Source organism: Paralichthys olivaceus, chromosome 8 (genome assembly GCF_024713975.1).
Source record: "Paralichthys olivaceus isolate ysfri-2021 chromosome 8, ASM2471397v2, whole genome shotgun sequence".
Taxonomy (NCBI): domain Eukaryota; kingdom Metazoa; phylum Chordata; class Actinopteri; order Pleuronectiformes; family Paralichthyidae; genus Paralichthys; species Paralichthys olivaceus.
Window position 1 is genome coordinate 24,356,036 of NC_091100.1, and position 20,443 is coordinate 24,376,478.

The 20,443-nt window shown below is 41.0% G+C and overlaps 1 protein-coding gene across 11 annotated transcripts in view; it reads left to right on the forward strand.

Annotated features, from left to right (window-relative positions):
- The window catches only part of sh3pxd2aa (SH3 and PX domains 2Aa), a 107,059-nt gene that overhangs the window by 45,187 nt on the left and 41,429 nt on the right, over nucleotides 1-20,443 (forward strand). For 9 of the 11 annotated variants that reach the window (XM_069529353.1, XM_069529355.1, XM_069529357.1 and 6 more), the window contains one exon: nucleotides 13,350-13,375. In XM_069529353.1, the coding sequence (XP_069385454.1) occupies nucleotides 13,350-13,375 (26 nt within the window). Of the gene's footprint in view, nucleotides 1-13,096; nucleotides 13,220-13,349; nucleotides 13,376-20,443 lie in introns of those variants that run through there. The other 2 variants (XM_069529361.1, XM_069529360.1) reach the window with 2 other exon arrangements.

Sequence of the window (20,443 nt, forward strand, 5' to 3'; positions counted from 1 at the left end):
ATGGACTTGTATTCAACTACTGACTTTTGCATAAATCCCATCCCAAATTTAGTTTCAAAAGGTAAACACTAATGTAAGAAAAGTATTGATCATTATGTGGTGATCAGTGTTGATAATGTGGCGTCAATTCAAACAAGTCAACCTTTATACTTTAGCGAGCCGTTAGCTGAGTCGTTGTATGTGTGTGTGTCAGCATGTCCGCGAGAGAGAGTGAGAGGAGTACGGTTGGACTGAATCAATGAATTAAAGAGTATATATAATTCAATATTGTACGCTGTAGTACGGTTCTAAAGATCTCTCTTCAAAGGCAGATGGTAGAGATGTTTAATAATTCATGATCTAATATCGTAGTATTGTACACCCCTAGTGTGTGTGTGTGTGTGTGTGTGTGTGTGTGTGTGTGCGTATGTGTGTGTGTGGAGAAAACTCCAACAGGACCACACTCAGGGTGGGGGTGGGCTGCATCACCTGCTTAGCTTAAGTTAAGCAGGTGAGATTGAGAAACTAGGTGAGGTGGGGGGAGACCAGGAGTAGATGTGGAACTGCTGCATGTAAGCACTTTCAGACGTGTTGGTATGAAGACAATAATAACAGCAAGGGTGGGAATCAGACAGAAGATCCAAAAGTCTTTTTCCACGGGTCCAGAGTCCATTTACCAATGACCCACCAGCAGACAGAATACCAAATGAGGATCCAGACAAAGAGCAGTGGGGCAGACTGAGCATGATGATATTTCAGTGATGGCTGAATGGTCCTGAGCACAGACTAAAATGCTCATTAGCAAAAGCAGGCAGGCAGACAAAGTAGCAAAAGAACTTGTAAGTACTGATGTAGTGCGTAGTGTGTTAGCCAGTATGGTTGTGTGCATCTGGCTGCTTGATCCAGTGTTAAAGTTCTGCTTGTAGTCGTGTCATCGATTAGTGAATCAGAAACGGATGTGCAGGTGGTTTTTAAAGGAAGCAGCAAAAGCATTTGAATGTCATCTTCTTCGGCATCCTTCTTTTATCCTGATATGTATGCATTTGTTTGTTTTTAGTTTTGCGTCCGTTGTGAGTTAAAAGCACCATCAACATGCACTCGCTTGTGGAAAAACCTCTGGATAATCTCCTGCTGTGTTCTCAAATGGGCTCAGCTGGACATTATCTTGGGGTCCTAATGGGGGGCTGGCAGGAGAAACTCCGGAAAATATCCACAGCAACTGACTGCTTTCTCTCAGTCCCTCTGGATAATATAAGGGAATTATCTGAGTTCAGTGCATTTCTGAAAACAACCACAAACAGACAGGGCTAAAAACCTTACGCCAGATCTCATCGTCCTGTAATCTTAGCCCAACAGTTAGAGTGTTATCAATTGTTACAGCAGCAATGAAAACAGCACCGGTTCATTATTGTGTATCCCATTATATTATTTCTGTTGGAATTAGCTGCTCTCACTACTGGAAACTTCATCTGTGCTTTCTGCTCTGCGTTCTCTTTCACACTGCAGACATCCCAGCCCCTTGTTAAACTTTTCGTGGCAGGCTGCCAAAAGTTGCTGATCATCTCTAAGTATTCTGAGCAAAGAATGTATTTATCCCCTTTCCCACTTACCCTGCATAATTGGACATCATTGTGATGAGGTGGCATCATTTGTTAGCAAGAGGTAATTAGCAGTTGAATGGCAAAAAATCCAACTGTCTCATCTTGCTGATTTTCTGCTTTACCTGATTTGTCAACTCTTTGAGAAATAAATATTGACTTTTGATAACATGATTCTTTCCCACATTGTAAACTACCAATAGAAAAAGAAAAACTTTATTTTTCCTTGTTTAGTCAACTAAGCTGCTTAGCTAGAAGCCTGTGTGCTGTGAATTTGGTGTTCAGCATGCGAGCCCAAAATTTGACCCTGTGCAGACTGCATTTGTGCCAGAACAGTAACGCAGAAAACACTTACAACTCTTTTTCAACTCATTCTATTTTCATGTTATTTAGTCAATAAACGACAGCGTTCTCCCATGTCCTTGTACCCTGTTTGTAGTAGAAGTACATATAATCAAGGCTTTATGCAATATGTGGGTAAGCCCTGGAGTGGCTCTCCTCCTACCTTTATGACTTAGTAGTTTCTTGATTGCAGCATCCCAATCTGAAAGTCTGTAGTGTGGTGTACCCCAAGGTTCTGTCATGAGTCCTTTTCTGTTCTGTCTTCTGTATGTTCTTTCATTTGGCACACATAATTAACTTCACTAATTGAGTTGTAAATCTATTACAAAACCTCATAATGTATTAAGTTCAATGCTGACAAAACAAAAAGTTCCTGTATTGCCCCAGCTAGAATCAACCCAAAGTCAATGGTTAGCGTAGGGTTTCCTATTTTAAATAACAGTGTGGAACAGGCACTGACTCTTCACCAATATGTTTAGGGTTTCATTTATACCTGCTTTTTGAGCTGAGAAATATTATAAAGCTACCTATGGATCAGAAACTCAGATTGAAATGATTAATCCTCTTTACCGATTTTTGTGAAAAAGTCCACAAGTTGCTTAGATGCAAAACTTTTAACAAAGTCATCAAACAAGGCCTCACACATTTCTAAGGTCCTCTGATTTGTATTTTGGTTCTCACTTCAGGCTTAAAACCGGTCGTGGCTCATAAACTTTGGCACTTTGACGTAGAAATTTGATAAAGATGTGGACAACTTTTAAAAACTAGTCAAGTATTTTCAGGTTTGGACTTTTTGCCTATTTTAATTTACAAAAGTTATTTAATGTATACTTTCCATTATTTCTGTATTTTTGTTTTCTTAAGTCTTAAGTTTTTCTTCAATTCTATGCACTCCATTTCACCAACTTCTTTCCCTACTCTTCCCATCTTCTACTCCTCCCTCGCTATTGTCCGTGAGTCATGAAGCATCTTTCCTCCTCTTTCTGGCCTCCCACCTCCATCTTTCTCCTCCCAGTCATCTGTCTGTTCCACTCCGTCTGCTGTGAGCAGAAGACAGGCGACAGACTCACTCAACCTTAATGGATAAGCTGCTCCGTTCCCCTCACAATTAGGATCGATAGCACTCACTGGAGACCGCACAGCAACAACACGGGCAGCATGCAGCACTGGTGTTGATGGGGTTAAACACTTTGAGCGTGTAAGAGTGGTGAGGAGTGGTCAGCTGAGTGTGTGACCTGTGGAAAGTCTTTTGTGTACATGTATGTGCTTTCATGTGTGAGCGTGTATTGACCAGTCTCTAACGGAGCAGTTGTACACTTCATGCAGTTATATTTCAAAATGTTTGAGTTCATTCCCAAAGACATGCAGCAGCAGAAAAATAGAAGAGTGTTATTTTTCAAGACTAAATTGGTCTTGCTTGTTGTCAGGTGATTTCAGTTCACCCCCATCTGTTCTACATCTCTACCGTCTCGCCTCCTTTTTTTCACAGGTCATCATTTTACATGTTTGCATTCATCCACCCGCCCACCCTTCCATTTGATGCGGTGTCTGACTGACTTGTGCTCTCCCCCTCACACACTTACTCACAGGGTGTTGTCAAGGTGGGGTTGTCGGCTTGCTACACTAATAGCTCTGGGAGGAGCGGCCTGTACGTGAGTGTGATGAATAGAGCTGGCCGTGACAACGGTGGCCACAAGGGTGATGAAATGCGTCCACTTTATCACCCCCTGGAAAAGGATGGAGGAGAGGAGGAAGCAAAGAGTAATATGGGCTGGGTGCCAAGGGTTGTGAGGAGGTCAAACAGAGGCCAACAGTGCACTGACCAGCCCTCGATATCTCTGACAAGCTGCAGACGACTTTAAAATAATCAATACACGAGGCTGCGGCTGCAGTATATTGGCATTTAGGTTAAAGAAGCGCACTCTGAACTCGGCATCATTTTTATGGCTAGTTCTAACTGTGACGTCGTACGTTTGTTTACCCCCGCCAGTCAGTCTCATTCAGGACTCAAGCCTTGACAACAGCCAGTGAGCTTCTGCTCTACTACATATGATTGAATTTTCGGACTATGATCTGATTAGAAAAAGGAGCCATGTGCCTCGCAGGGCAGCACAGGAATCCATCCCATCAATCAAAGCTCAGAAAAATCCCTCAGACCGTTTGCAGATTCTGCTGTCAGATACAGTTTCCTCCTGCCTCTGCCTATGCTTTGAGTGATGTTGACCCCTATCTGTGGACGATAAATACTGCACCTCAGCAGGACTCTGAGCTGATGTCACTCTCGTGTAATCAGCTGCTGCTTTTTGAAGTCGAGCAACTTTGATGTTTAATGCATTTTGAATGGACCTTCAGATGGATCTAAGGTTTTTCTTCTTTTTGATGTGTTCATATGTCCTGCAGAATAATTACTACATAAACATGGATAGCTCACTCCTGTAGTGCAAAGGCCTGATATGCAAGAACAGCAAACATTGCAGCTGAAGGATATTTTTATGTGTCAAAACAAATAAGTTGTGTTCACATATTCATACACTCGTATGCAGATGAGAACTGCTCAGTGTAACTACTCAAACTCACAGCTCTCATCTAAATGTCAATGTAAAAGTGATCATCTGAAAATGGAAACAATTGCTCAATTGATCAATATTCAACACTTCATTTCTATTAATAATGAAGTGTTGAATATTGATATTATCTGTTTCCCATCTTGTTAAGTCATTGTTGATAATTCACATAGATGAGAATCATTTATCATTAATAATAATATATAACTAAAGGCAAACTGAACAAATGTGTTATTTCAGAAGAGTGTATCAAACTGGTAGCCCTTCGTATGACTCAGTACCCATGAAGTAGCTCTCAGTTTCAAAAAGGTTGCTGACCCCTGCTCTAGTAAGTCTCCACATGGTGGCGTACTTCACAATACAAATAGAAACTGAAGTTCTTTGCACCCTCACCTGCTCTATGCAGTCAGGCCACTTGTACAATATTGTGTTCTCTCACAAACCTCCAGGGCTTTCTCTCCCAGATTTACTCACTGTCTGCTCAAACACAAACATTTTTCTCTGACTCTTGTTCTGTCTTATTTCTAACTTCCTCTTCCGCTGTGAGATGTATTTCCTCTGGATGGAATTTCTCCCCCCTCTAAAACTTACCAGACACTCCGCAACCCCCACCAACCCCCACCAACCCCCAACCATTTTCTTTTTGGGGGACATTCATTTTTCCTCCTCTTACTAAGCATTTTCGTCTGTATCTTGCATTTTTATTGAGGCAATTTGCATTAGACGCGGGTCGTGATTTGTTTTATCTGTCTGTGCTTGTGGTAGGCAATCATATAACTATCAGCCTAAATGTTATTATCTTTTCCCTGCAGACGATAGCGTTGACAAATTTCTCTATTAATATGCGCATACTGCATTTCCACCATGATGAAAATGTTGGCCATTGCCCCCCATAGGCTACTGTAGTGTTAGACACGGCTGATGTTATCATCATTCATCATGCCCCCTCACAACCCTCCCCATGAATAACAATAGTGATCGACCTTGGTTTGTGGCTGGAGGAGCAAGATGCTGCAAGATTATCAGATTATTACAGGGATAAGACATGAACTCGTGCGATTGGTCAGTTTTGGGGCTGCCGACAGGGGATTGCTTAAGTAGCAGGGTTACCTCCTGGTGATGGGGTGAGGACAGATTTGGTGTTTTGGGGCTAATTACAGATAAGTGTGTGATAATGTGTTTGTGCAATTTAGAGAGTGTGGACTAATGGCGAGACGTTCTGTCTCTGACAATGCCTTTATTTAACTTCCACTATAGCCATCAATTTTCAACTTATCTCTATGAACATCGAAGGCTGAAAATTCTTATTGACACCGTGTACACTTGTCAGTACTCTGAGAGAAAAACCCTATTCACCACCTCAGATGACCAAGTAAGGTCATCTGAGTTGAGCAGGAGGTTGAGTTAGGATTTAGATATTATGCAAGAGTTAAATGTGAGTTCAAATTCAAGCAACAAAACAAACAAACATTTTTCGTTTTTTGGTTATCACTATCATAAACAAAAAGTAATTGAATTAAACAAAGGCTTAGGCTGACCAATACCACATTTTGTTTAAATCTAAGAATGTAAGCACAGTGAATAAGTAAACAATGCTTGCAAATTACTATTCAAACATCTATGTGAAAGCTGATTTTGTAATAGAATAAGCAGAAGTATTACATAAAACATATGAATGTTGTGCCACTTCTCATTAAATAGAATATTTGGATTTTGGCTGGACAAAAAAATCTTTATGAAGATGTTAACCTGGGCTCAGAGACAAAGTGACGGTATTGTTTTTATCTTTTGACATTTCATGGACTGAACAATAATAGATGAATAAATAAAATGTTTATAATAATAATTATAAACATGAAAATAATAATTCTTTAAAAACTGTCAATTGCAGCCATAGGGCCGTGTTATTATCACATTGTTAAACCACAAAGAATTTGGATTTTATAAGGGTTTAAGGATATGCATATAAGAGAGAGAGACATGGATTCTAGTCTCAGTCCTCCTGAGTGTAGAAATAAAAACCTAATATAAGTTTTTAACAAAACTAAAAGAAGTGTATCTGCTCTTGTGTGTGCAGCAAAGTGTTGAGGTTAATTGATTCCTTGAGTCCAGCCTGGAGGGTCAGTGCGTACGCTGGGCTTTAGCCCTGTCATGGGCACGAGGGCTCAAAGACAGCAGACGATAGGGGGTAATTTGGGGCTCCTGAGGGGCTTAGAAGAGGTAGGCTTGAGGTTGGTAAGGTTAAGGCTCAGGTCCGGATTTGGTGACATTTTGGGATGTAGGGGGTGGGGAGCAGGGATGAGGAAAGAGAGAGAGAGAGAGAGAGAGAAGTGGGGCCAGGGCGATGATCTCTGTGTTTATTTATTGGTCTTGCAGGCCTAGCAGGGAGCCATTAACTGTCATTAACTTAAAGCAATTATGCTAATACTTGTAAACACATGTGATTAGCACTTTATGTTCCAACCCTCTCATATAATTCAAATTAGTGACTTCATTGTCTTCATGGACTCATTTTATAATACATTGGATCAGCCTCTGAAAGTTTATATAAAGAATTTGGTGAACCTTTACGTAATAGTAATAATACAACTTGACTGGCAAGCAAGTATAATGGCAGTCGAAGCTTCCAAAACTACACAGGAGTTTAGGTTTTTATCTCATGTCTTATATTAATATTTAGGATGTGTTTAGGTTTTATTTTCCTGAAAATTTGAGTTTCTAACTAAACTGAAGCATTTTGAATTTTGAGGGAGTCATGTGTAAAACAGAATGACAAACTGAACTATAAGATCAGGGCTAGTGTTTTTCTTTAAGAAACTTAATCCAGCTAACACCCTCATTGTGTTCACTCCTTAAAGCCAACATAATCCTAGAGAAGCAGAACTGCTGTGAGTATGTGTCGTAAATACCACTTAATGGAGTACATGATGTTAGACAACAAAATTAATACTGTACTTACTTCAATAAAGGTAATTATGTAAATTTAAAAGAACACAGATTCTGCTGTGTTCTTATTCAAATACTCGTTCATAAGCATTTTAAACTCTTGCCTGTCGTCAGCTGACCACTATGCGAACTTGCCTGACCCATACACCACATGGGCTGCCTCAGGATGCCCAAAGCTGTCTTAGCCTGACAATCCACATCGAGAGCTCAGAGCTGTGGAGCTGATAAGACTTGCATGGAGGTGCTCCTGTGTCATGGAGCTGTGGTCAGTGAATATGCTGTGACTAAATGTCAGCATGTGATGAAAAGCGTGTCGAAATGTGCGTGTTGAGTGTGTCCTTGTATGCTACTTGCATACCTTTCTGAACCATTTTATAGGATATAGATTTGTAGTCTACTCATGTGAATTTCACATTTAATGTGCAAAATAGTCAATATCTGTCTGTTCACTATGCCTCCAGTTATTTTTACTTAATTTCTGTAAAACAGGAAATCATTTACTGTAGGCATGTGTTTAAAAAAAGTGCTTGTTGGATTTCATTGACACAAAATAAGGAACAGCAAGGTGTGGAGCAGAAAAGTGGTGACTTTTTTTTTTTTCTTAAGACAAAAAAAAAATCACTTCAGCAACAGCATGACAAAAGATCATGGATCGGCGTTCATAGCATTCTGAGGCAGCCATGGCGGCGATGGGTGGGATTTTTTCTGCTGTCTTCTCTAGTGGTCGCTGCATTGCTTATAGTAAGGTGAACTAATCTGAAAGGTTTTAATGTAAGCATTAACATTTCTTACACTACCGGCAGCAAATAACTTCAAGACTCAACTTATGGGTTAGGGTTATCCTTTGCTCTTTGCACGGGTAGTCGACAACTATTTGCAGGATTTCTTTACTGGCTGCAATCCTGGCCTTGAAATTCTGCCTACAGCCACATAAAACAGCCCTTTCTTCACCACTGCAATATGTGTTCTTCATGTCGCCTTTCACCCCTTGCTTCCTCCTCTCCACACCTCGAGGAGACGTAGGAAAAGAGCTGGCAGCCGGTGCTGGTTGCTCAGCCCTCGAGGGAAGAGTTTGATTTCAGCCTCAGTGACTTGGGTCACTGGATGGAGTCTGGACTCTGTGTTTCTGTTCTCCCTCCTCTTCTCTCTGTACTTTGTCCCACACTGCTCCTCCTTTATGCCCTAATGCTTTGCAGATGCCTCCAAAAACGACCTACCTCTAAAAACAAGGCCAAAAATAGCCGGCTGCTCCCCCACTGGCATGTAGTCATGTAATGTTACATGTAAGCGGCATAGCTGACAAACTAAACATCTCTGTGTTTTTACTGGGTTACAACAATAATGTCTCCTCTTGTTCAGAACGAGGCTAATTAGGTTCTACTGTGATTAGCTGTTAGCTTTTAGCATGGCTAATTGGCCTGTGTGTTGACTAATATTTGCCTCCTGAGCTGTATTAGTGGGCTAATGCTCAGATGTCAGGTAGGCCTGTTGTTCTAAAGCCCTCTGTGAATGCTTAAAGCTAACAACCACCCACACGTGCTTCAAGCTAACCTTTACTTTGACCTGCTTTCCATGACAACAGTAAAAGCACATGCTATTGATCCAATCAGGAGTCACTATGTAGAGCAGTATTTTCTTTGTGGTGGCCTCTGATCGTTTATGGAGAATCCAATACAGCACAGCTTTCTTTGAGGCCTTCACCTAAGTTTGAGGGATTTGTGTAGATCAATTTCAGATATTGATTTAACTCAGTTTGCCTTTCACACATGCACAACAGCGAGAGGTTCTCTGCACAGACGCATTCACAACAGCAACACATTTTTCAGGCAAGAGGTGGAGCAGCCGGGTGCAGCAGACAGTGACGTATTAACTCTGCTGCGGAGATCACGGGAATTTCTTGGCAACACAGGCACCGTCGTCAGCTCTTATAATCACAAACTCTCTTGACATCTTCGTCGCTGTCTTCGACGTGCATGACACCGCTTTTTCACCGTGAGATATTTGTTTTCTTTTAGTTTATTTTTATTTTATTTTTGCTTTTGTCGTTAGAAGCGTCATCAACCCCCCCACAAGTTCCAGGTGTGAATCCAGCCAAGGATCCCCTGCTGTATTCTCACATCGACTTCTGCTGGATTTCTACAGACTTTATACCAGGAGGCCAGGCAGAGAAAGTCCGCGGAAATTGGGGAGCGTCTCACTCGGACACTTGCATGCACATCTGCGCCTCCTCCGCAGACAATACGAAGAAATTACAGAGTTCAGTGCAAATCTGAAAGCAGCAATAAAGTTTAACCACAGAATACTTACGTCTTTGCATTTCTTCTGATTGGGACTTGTTTATAGAGCTCCGAGGTCGTGTTTGCCTTTCAAACCATGCACAGCGCGAATAGCTTAACAGGCTCCCTGGGAGTTGGTTAAAGAAAAGTACTTTTCATGCTGCTGCTTCTGCTGCTGTTTTCCACCAAACAAAACTCATTCTTAGGCCCCTGTACTCACCTCCCTGATAAGTAACAACAAGTAATTTCCAGGTCCCACACCTATTGTATTGTCACTCTGTGTAGCTTTGTCAGTTAAACCAGCGGGCATTCAGCATGCATCTAATACGATGTTTAATATATAGTTAGATAGATAGATGAACTTTATTGATCCCAATCGGGAAACTGTTGTGTCACAGCAGCAGGTCAAGGACATTCACAACGAGTAAGAACACAAAGAGACAAGGTGCAAAATTGCAGTGTTTGTTTTGACATGACTAAAATAATAAATATGACCATATGTAGTAAAAGGAGTATGAATATAATATAAGCAAAATAAATAAATAAATTGACAGTTATCGTAGCAGTAATTACTAGTAAGTACTATCAGAGGTGGGAATTGTCTTATTGCTGTGGGCAGGAAAGACTTCCTGTATCTGTCCTTGCGGCAGTGGAGCTGAACCAGTCTGTTGGAGAAGGTGCTCCGCTGTCTGTCCACCAGGTGGTGGAGAGGATGCTTTTGATTGTTTGCAGACATTACGCTGTTTATATTTTGGTTATGTATGCTTCGTGTACTTTATTCATGTCACTTTGTCCATTTTAGGGTTAGCAAACCAGGTAGGCATCCTGGTTTACAAAGAGGATTATAATGCTGTAAAGACTTTGACAGAGACCTCTTCACCAGATGACCAGAGGGCCTGCTGCCCTGTTCAGTCATAAACTGAGGGGGACCACAACAAAAAGGCTACAGGCTCAATGCACATTATTTTACGATGGGACATGGAATTAATTACCAGAAATAGAAGAAGACTCCTAGTAATTCCAATTGGAGTGAATTAATAGGAGTCCTCCCATTAAGGTATCTAATTCGTGTTTATTTCTATGGACATGTGATAAAACCATTTACTTAAAAAATGGTTCAGCATCTTAAACACTATTGCAACAAGCCTTCAGTAAAAAGGACAAAACATCCGTGGAAATATCCTTCCAATTCTGAGGCTTGGTCTGTCCACAGCATAGTTTCCACTAAGACACAACCAGACGCTCTGCAGTACAGCACAGTATAAGTCATTGGCCACTGATTTGAATATCATCCATTCCACATGTATTAGAGGCCATGTGTCTAGCATGGCTGAAGATGGATGGAATAAAGCAAGGGGTCAAGTCCCGCTCTCTGTGCCCCACTTTCGTGACAATGAAGCATTCTGGATGCTAGCACACAGTGATCTTGGAAGAGAGGTCGTATAAAGGCTTTATTCATCTGCTGTGACCAGTCACAAAGAGACAGATACATTAGATCACAGGGGAACGGATGAAGGGACAGAGAAAAAGAGAGCTGGGACAAGCACAGTGAGACGAAAGAAGCAGGAACTGTTAATCTTAAATGCGACATGGCTTTTACTGCATATGTGCTGTCTCATCTGTCTGCCCTTACCATGTTTCTTGTAGAGCACTTGCGTATCTGTGTGTATTCATGTGCACGGCCAGCATACATGTCAGTGTGCCTCTTTATTAGCCTGAGTGCTGTTGCATCGGTAGCAAGGGAAAGTTTTCATTAACCTCATGCAGTGAGAAGGCATTACCTTGACCGCTGGCGATGCTGCCCCGAGCATTATGTGCTCTCCTGGCACTGCAGTATAATATTCAGGGCCTATTTACTCTGTATTACACCTGACAAGATGAGAGGTGCCTCATTTAAGAAATGGGCTGTTTCACAGGGGCCAGGTCAGTCAGCTGACTTAATTAAGGATGCTCTTGCAGATGGATTGTTGATTCAGAATCTAGGGGAATGACGGTGATAATTTACATGACATACTTACTGACTTAAAGATGTAATATGTTAACATTTGTAAAAATGACTAGACCCATGTTATATTTTGTGTTAACTTGTGTACATTATCCAAAACAATTCCAAAAATCTTCAATCACAGAGAAATCCCAAATTTTATTCAAGGTAACAGGACATTTCATTTCGGACACCTTTCAATTGCATCACATCGGCTTTAACCGTGGCTTTGCCTGTCACTGCTATTATTCCAGGTCAAACAATGACAAAGGAAAAGAACACTGGTAAACAGTTAGCCAGTCAGCTTTTCCTTCCACTGTTTGTATTGGTCACACGTAATGGACCATGTTTACACATTACCATTTGCTGTGTAACGTGAATAAAACTGTAAGACTTTACCTCATCTGTGAGTATTATTTTGCCTGACCCATCAGGTAGATTTTCATTGTCAATGTTGTTGAAGACAACAGCTCCCATGATCCCAGGCTACTTTATGAAATCATCAAACTGTTATTGCTTTAGAGAGAGACCCCTGGTCGGTGAAATTACATATTGTAGGGTTAACACAATCACAGTTGTTCCTACGCACACCTACTAACATCACACACATCCCTCTCTTACACAGAAATGTACTGACTGTCATCAGCTACGATTTGGTACACCTCTTGAAAATGAGAGTCATGTTGCTATCACTCATCAAGAGACCACTTCACCTTTTGGTCTCTATATCCTTTGTGGGGGTTGATGTTACTGCCTATATGTTGGCTATTTTTAACTAAAATATGGTATTTCACAGGGGTGAGAAGGTTCTAGTATGATTCAGCTCTTTACTCCAGCATTGAGCTTCAGTTTTATTGCCTCTGTCTGTACTGCTGCAGGATGACGTGGCTACATAGAGGTTAGATGAGAGTTTTGATCAGTCCTTGGGCAAACTGAAAAGGACACAGTGATTGTGTGTACCGCAAGAGAAAAAGACAGGGAGGAAGAATGGGAGGGAGGACGGGTAGTGATGATGGACAGATTGTCAGGTCTACGTTTCTATAAATAGCACGTATACTGTCTCACCTGATCTCCGCCTTTGTTTATCTTTTTTAACTCAATTGCCACAATGCTTCTGGCACACTGAGTCTGTAAGGCACTATTGACAGATGCCGACGCAGACCTGGTCAGCACAGCAAACCTCATACACAACTCTGTGTCACCCCCCCATGTATAGCTTAGCCTTGTGGTGTAATCCCATTAGAATCCATTAAGCAATAACTTCAACTGATCCTTTGAAATGTGGGGAGAGGTCGCCTTCTTCTCTGACAGGGCGAGGAGAGGAGGGAGGGAGGAAGAGAACCAGTAAAGAGGATGGCGGTGCCGCTTTAGAGTCACATGACCAATTTGTGTCTGTTGCAGAGAGAATGGGCAGCTGGCCAAAGTCATCCCTCCCTCTATATCCGTCCTTCACTCTCTGTCTCCCTCTCTCGCCCTCAAACACATGCATTTGTTAGTGTGCTAAAGCCGACCGCATGCATGTGTTTTTGAGTGAGTCCAGTTGCCAGCTTTTGCCTTTCAGGAGTATCTGAATTCGCATGCCGTGACTACATGCGTTGTTGTTGACGGAGCGGCGTCTGTTGTCACTAACCATGTCCCTCTTGTGTTGCTTCTCCTTCAGGGACTATGGCTCCAAGCGCAAGTCTGGTAAGTCACCTGTTTTATCTCTAGCCTTAACGAAAGCTAACTTCATCCTCCTTTCTTTCTCAACTTGTTTAAATAAGAATACTCTATGATCCCAGGAGGGACATTATTCTGAATCACGTTTCACTCTCAAACTCTTTCAGTGACTTGTCTGTTATTTATGTGATGTCAATGTGTTGTATGTTCAGTGGTCCTGCTGTGGGATGCTGACTTACTGTCCACTGTGTCTTAGGGTGGGTTCAAAAAGCTGTCAAGCCCTCTCTTTTTGGCTGTAGATGTGCTTTGCAGTCCAGGGTGGGGTCTCAGAATAATAATTCTCAGATAATTCTCTGGCAAGTGTTATTTTCTGTTATTCTCCTTTTGCTCCAATTGAAGTTGTAGATGTCAGTTTTTGTACGACACCTGTAGTTTTGACGATAATTCAATAATGAATGAGAGATGTTTTTGAAGCTCTGCACTTCTAACGGTCTTAGCTTTTATCCCGATGTGTGTGCTCTATTGTCTTAGGACAAAAGCTGTAATATATCAATTTAGTTCCACACATGCTATTTAATAGAATATACAAATATAGAAAAAAAACCATCCAATCATAGAATCATGTGAATTTATTGGTCAAGCCACAAAACAACCAGCCTGTTTAGCTCTAAGATTATTCATTCATTCTTTGCTGTCACAGAATTTGAACCTCATTAGTGATTATAACAAATGTGTGGCTCTTAGAAGGTATTAGCTACAGTATAGCTGCTTAACAAACATGTTGGTACATGTGAGTCAGTAATATATGAATTCAGGACCCCTTTTTGTTTAGGGGATAGTTAGGAATCAATCAATCATACATCTTATAAATTACTGAAGAGAAAATGCAGGAAATGTGAATGGAGACTATATGATTCTCTTACTGCAGAGACTAGCTTGTCTTGATATATACGTAGCTTAAAGGTTGTGTATGAGACTGGAAATGTCTCGAGAAAGTCTTTGGTAATGTGTAGCTCGGAAATAAAAGTTAATATGTAGTGACCCCTTGATTTCTACTTAATCTATAATAGTTTTGTATAGGTTGAAATTATTTCTTCCAAGTAAACAACTGTTGAAATCGATGATGTGTTTATTTTTGGACCACAAGCACAGGCACCCTATGACCCTCCTGCAACGAATCGGTTTGCTGCAGTCCCAGAGAGCGCTCACTACCAATTCAATTACATCTACATTCCAAGTGATTTGATTTCTTGGAAGCTGATTGCTTCTTCAGATAAGCCAGCATGTGTTTTTTTTGCCTCCGCATCCCCTTAGTGAGTGTAGCACATTATTGAACTTTCAAACAGGTGGCTATGGCCTTTGTGTTAGCAACCCAAATCTCTGGGATGTAGCCAAGTTAGATGCCACTCCACTGACCCAGTAATCTCAGCTGCAGCCTGAAGTAACACAAAGTTAGCGTAGCGAGAAGCTGTCTGAACGTTCTATTTTTAAACTATTTAGACGAATGCACAACATCTGCAATATGTCAGATGGAACGATCCCTTTATGAAGGAAAGGTGGAACATTTTCTCAGTGAGCAGACCTCTTCACAGGATTTCCCTGATTTGATTCTTGTAAAGAAATTGAAATTGAAAGTGAAAAATATCAATTTCCATGTCAGTGTTTGCTTTTTTTAATGTATTTAGAGGTGGTGCCTTTTCTCAGGCTGCTCTCAGTGTAAATTCCTAAGATACGTTTGAAGGCTTCTCATTTAGAATAGTGAGTAGCCATTACAACCCTTTCACTTTCCTCTACTCACATCACATCCACTTGTTTTGGGAGCTCCCTCTAATTTGATACCATATAATCACAGCTGTTTTCTGTAGAGTTTTCGGTTTTTCTTCTCGTTTTTTCCATTCACTGACGTTAAAAGTACTTTTCCCCAAAATCTGTTTTGGAGTTTAAAGGAATAGTTTAACATTTTCAACCATGATATGTGTCACAGGAGGCGGTATCACGGCATCTTCTCATTACATTCAAGTTGCCAAGATCTATTCCTAGAGAGACAGACTAAAACCTGTGCTGACTAACTGCATCAGGAAACCCTCACTTAGTTTTTGTGATCAGTTTTGAAGTTTAGACAGAGCCAGATCAGCAGTTTTCCTCTGCTATCAATCTCAGCTGATCGAGACTGCATGCAACTGCATCTGGAGCTCGGCTCTGTACTTGATGTACTTGAAGTACAAAGCTGATATCAATCTTCTCATCTAACCCTCAGAGAGAAAATGAAAAAGTCATTTCCAAAGTGATTACCTGTTTCTTTAAATTACTTTGAGCGGTGTTTTCTCGGAGTGTTCATTCATGATGACTGTTGCTGCTTTCAACATCTACTCTGTTATTGTATTGTTAATTCCAAACAGCTGGAAATGTGAAAAGCATACATTCCTCTGCACTGGGGAACTTTTCTTAGGAAACATAGGATGTTTTGAATGTCACTGACTGCTAACTCTAGATTGTGTAATATCGAGTCACTACAGAGGGTGGGCAAAGTGGATAAATCTGTAACAGATGAATAAGTACTGCTGGACAAAGAGTTCTTCCAGGATTCCTTACTACACATCATCTCTAATAGATGGAACATTGGATATCCTTGCTCAATGTATTGGCATAATCTTAATATATAAAAGTGTAAAACCTGAAAATGAACTTTTCTAACTTTACACAATAGTGTGGATTAGAACTTACAAGGTGTACATTTGTTTTTCTTTGGTGACCCCTGACAGAAAACACTGATTCATCTCTCTTCAGAGACAGTAGGGTCGGCTCCAGGGAGTTTCAGGGGGTCACAGCTCTGTACTCCTTCTCTGCTCTGCGGTGTGCAGATGGAGCTCATACTCCTCTGTGTGAGGGCCAGATTTGGAGGGAACGGAGGACGGCTCTGTTTGGGCCACAGAGGCCACAAGGGTTGAGGCTGTCAAACACCAGTTTGTTTACGTGGCACAGTGGCTAAGATTTCAGATTAACGTCGGAATGGCCAGTTGAATTTTACTCAAAGGAGGGAGGAGGGCTGTGTCTTAACTTGTGTGTGTGTGTGTTGGTGTTTTTACAAGTTTAGGTTTAGTGGACAAGTGCGGTTTGTGTATGTGGACAAATCTGTTAAGCTGTCAGTGCTAATTAGGATTTTAGAGCCAGGTTGTTGTACCATCAGGAGCTCCTCTGCCAACAAACAAGTTTATATGACACTTACACCCTCCATTACCTGCCTCCACACAAGAACACTTTAAGAATAAAACCCTTCTCTATGTTGACCTTTACACATACACCAGAGCACTTTATTGAGCAATAACAAGACCAGTCCACTCCCCTCACACCAATGTTGAAGACACAGTGAAGGGAGTATTGATTTCAGAAGATGAACACTAAAATTGTATTTTCCAAGTTTGTACCTACAAGGCTTTGGCTAAATCCACAGCAGTACAGTTTTTTTTCATAAACCATCAAGTGTGTTATGGATATGCCCCACGTCCACACAAATCCAGAATACCTTTATTTTGATCATTTTAGTTTGAAAATGCTGTTTTCAAAACTAAAATGTAGAAGTATCAATGTTACCTTAGCACCCATAATATAAGTGTGAGCAGTACAGGTTATTCCCTGGTGGTGGTGGTGTGTCTCTGAGGTTTGTTAAAAGAAGAGGGAGAGTGTGGACGACCCAGAGGTGACGGTGAAGTCACAGAGGTGTGTGGTTTGATCCCTTCCTGGAGAAGAGCACCCACACCGTGTCTCTGTCCCAGCTGGGACTGCGAAACGTCTGTGACACAGTCAGAGAGAAATTGTGTAGTCTCTCCTCCTTTTTTGCCAAACACTGTATCGATACGAGTTATCTCCATCCCGTGGTTTGACATTGTCAGTGTTGGTGTCATTCTCGACTGTGTTCATTTTCACAAGTGTCAGATCAATACTGGTTAGCTGTAATTTGTTATCAGTCGCCTTTGTCTTGATGTCAAGGGTTAATCACTGAAACTCTTGACTGTGAGTGTTCTTTTTGAAAATACGGGTGAGTATTATGTTAAATATTTAAAAGTGAAGTACATCATTTTGATGCTTATTATCACTTAAGGATACTCCACCAAATGAAACCTTAAAATGTGGAGGCTGCAAATCTGAAGTCTCTGCATCTTTTCTCTTTCTGTCATTCTTTAACTTCACTCATCCCATATCCCGTATTATCTCTCACACTTTTGTGTGGGACGCTCAGGTCAAGTTTATTTATAAAGAATATCTAAAACATCCTGAACTGACCAAAAATGCTGTACAATAAAAAAGTGAAGAGAAAAAAAGTTACACAAAATAAAATATAATGGGAATAAAAAGTCTAAAAAAGCAAAAGTCTGAGAAATCATGTTGGGCTTCAGTTTATATATATCATCTGCGCTTGTCTGTTAGCTTTGTTTGTTGTCTGGTTATTACCAGGGACTTTGTAATTTGCAGCAGATCCAAATAAAAATCCAGATCTAGTGACTTTAAATGTGGTTTCTTCTGGGGCCTGTTGGGTCTTGGTGGAGGTGAGTGTCTATTATTTTTTGCAACTGAGCAACCAGCTTCAGATATAACGGCACATACATGATCTCTGTTTGTGAATGGTCTTGTGATGAGGTGCATTAGTGTATTGTATGTACAGAGACCAAGTCTTGCCATAAAAATCAATCAATCAATCAATCAATTTTTTTAATAGATTTTTATTCCAGATGTCCAGAGGTTCTCACCAACTGCTCCTCTCTCATCAGCTGCCCTCTGCATTTAAAGGAGGAGAATTCATGAAGGAAAAGCAAAAACCTTAATATTAAGTGAAAACACTGATGATTTGACTTAATGACACATCGGCCACTGACTATAAACGGGATCCAGCTTGGCGGTGCACTTTGAAAATAAATCATGGATTACCCAGTGCACCCACTGAACATGTGACAAAATAGGTAAATGACTCTGGCACGCATGTCCAGCTGAGCCAGATCAGTAGTGATGTCTGACGAACCTTTTGAAGACGTCTGTAAGCTTCCTTCTCCTTGCTTCACTCATTTTCACACATAGCTTTAACCTCTTAAAGTAAAATTAATGCAACATACACACAGAAAATGGGAGAAAACGCTCAAGATTAAATTCAGGCCTCAAAGCTAGTTCCTTCTCATTAATTAATGTCTTGATCAACTGGCCTGCATTCTATGGTGTAATTGGAGTTTCTTGGATTTTCTGCTCCATCCATGATTGTCCTGACAACACTCAGAGGTTTCAATATGTTCAAGCACGTCTGACAGTTTAATTTGAACTGGAGCTCGCCAGCTATTTCAATTTAACAGTCACCAAATATTGGAGGCCGCAAACTGTCAGTGTCTGACCTTTTTTTGTTATGTTACATTTTGACCCGTTACTTCAAGGGAACAAACCAGGGCTCGTCGAGATTCATCCAGGTTCAGGTTTGAAACATCTAAGAGTAACTTTATTATTATGCTGCATTATAACAAAATCAGGTTGCGACTTCAGGTTTTATTCACTAATTCATGTGAGATACACAGCTTTAAAAAAAAAAATCCCTCATATTTACTTCAAATTACGCTGTACTAATACTTTCTCTTCCACTCCATTGGTCCTCCAGCCACAGGACTTAGCTCGTTGATGGAGGAGTGGGGGTGGAGGGGTGTGTTGGTGTCAGCGGCAGGACATTTCCTTTCAAAACACAATCTACAATGTCGGTAGAAAAACAAGATGGATGGCTAATAAGCCCCTCCATTCCAAACCTAGAAAGCAGGGCTTTGCAGATGCCATTTTTCACCGTCCCTACAGGCCTTTAATTGCAGAGTAATGTAGATGTTTGGGGTCAGAATTCCTGGAAGATTATCCACAGCAGCAGAAGGGACAGAGGGAAAAAAGCACTGCTGTTCCTGCTGGTTTGTGGCGTCATCACCCAAACCTGAAAGGAATTAAGCATCCATATGTGCGTGTTTGTGAGGAGGGAGGTGGTGGGTTTTGCAGAGACGACCCAGAGTAGAGAGGAGAGGTAATATCAATCAGATGTTGAGCACTACACACGAGCAGACGGGCGGGTGGGTAATAATCACGGTATAGGGCGTTACTGAGCGGGGTTTGACCCTGGCTGAACTGGGACCAGCCCATGTCTCTCCCTCTGGGGGCAACATCAATCCAGCAAATCTCCTGAGGCTCTGGTGGATAGTGAGAGGGGATTTGGGCTTTTATTATCTCACGTGAGTCAACGGCAAGGAGCTGTTGGCTTCTCAGCAGGGGCAGCGCTCACCCAGATTCTCCAGTGCAGGAGGCTGCACATAAAGCATGAAAACCTGCTCCCTTCAGAAGAAAGCCAATAGTAGGAAACAGCAATCTTCATGATGACTGTTCATTTTTAAAATGTGCCTTTCACTTTGGATGTTAAACATTTATTTCAAGTGCAAATAAAACCTGCAGTTACACAGTCTTTATCAAAAATTAAAAAATGATTACCTTTACATTTTCAGTCTGACTACATTGATTCTTTATACAGTTAAGATAATTATGGGACAGCCATTGACTCTTTTCATTGTGCAAATACTTTCATCAACAATAGTAACAAATTCTCAAGAAAAAACATTTATGAGATGATATTAGTGTGTTTGACCTCATTGTCTTTGGAGCACTCTGTTTGAAACCTGTTTTCTAACAAGCGAAGCTCCAATTTCACCTGTTTGTACTAAAGTCCATATAATTATTTTTCTTAGAAATGTTTAGTTGTGCTCTTATGCCTATACTATTTAAGTTTTAATGGGCTGAGAGATTTTCATACATTTCTACATGTGAAACAAAGAAAAAACAGTCTTTACAATTAGATCTGCATTATCTAAGCAGAATAGAAGCACAATATGATTCTTTATATCCCAAATACAAGCACACAGGTTCATTGGCGTGTTTTGCACAATGTTTTTTTTTCTTTAATTGTGTTATAGAAGGCATTCCTGCTTATTCTCAGCAGCTGGCCCTGCCCAGGACCTGGTTCCAGTTCCTAAATATTGTTATAGCCTGTTTCATGGGAGTGCTGCTGAACTACTGCTGGCCCTCTTTCAGGGAAAA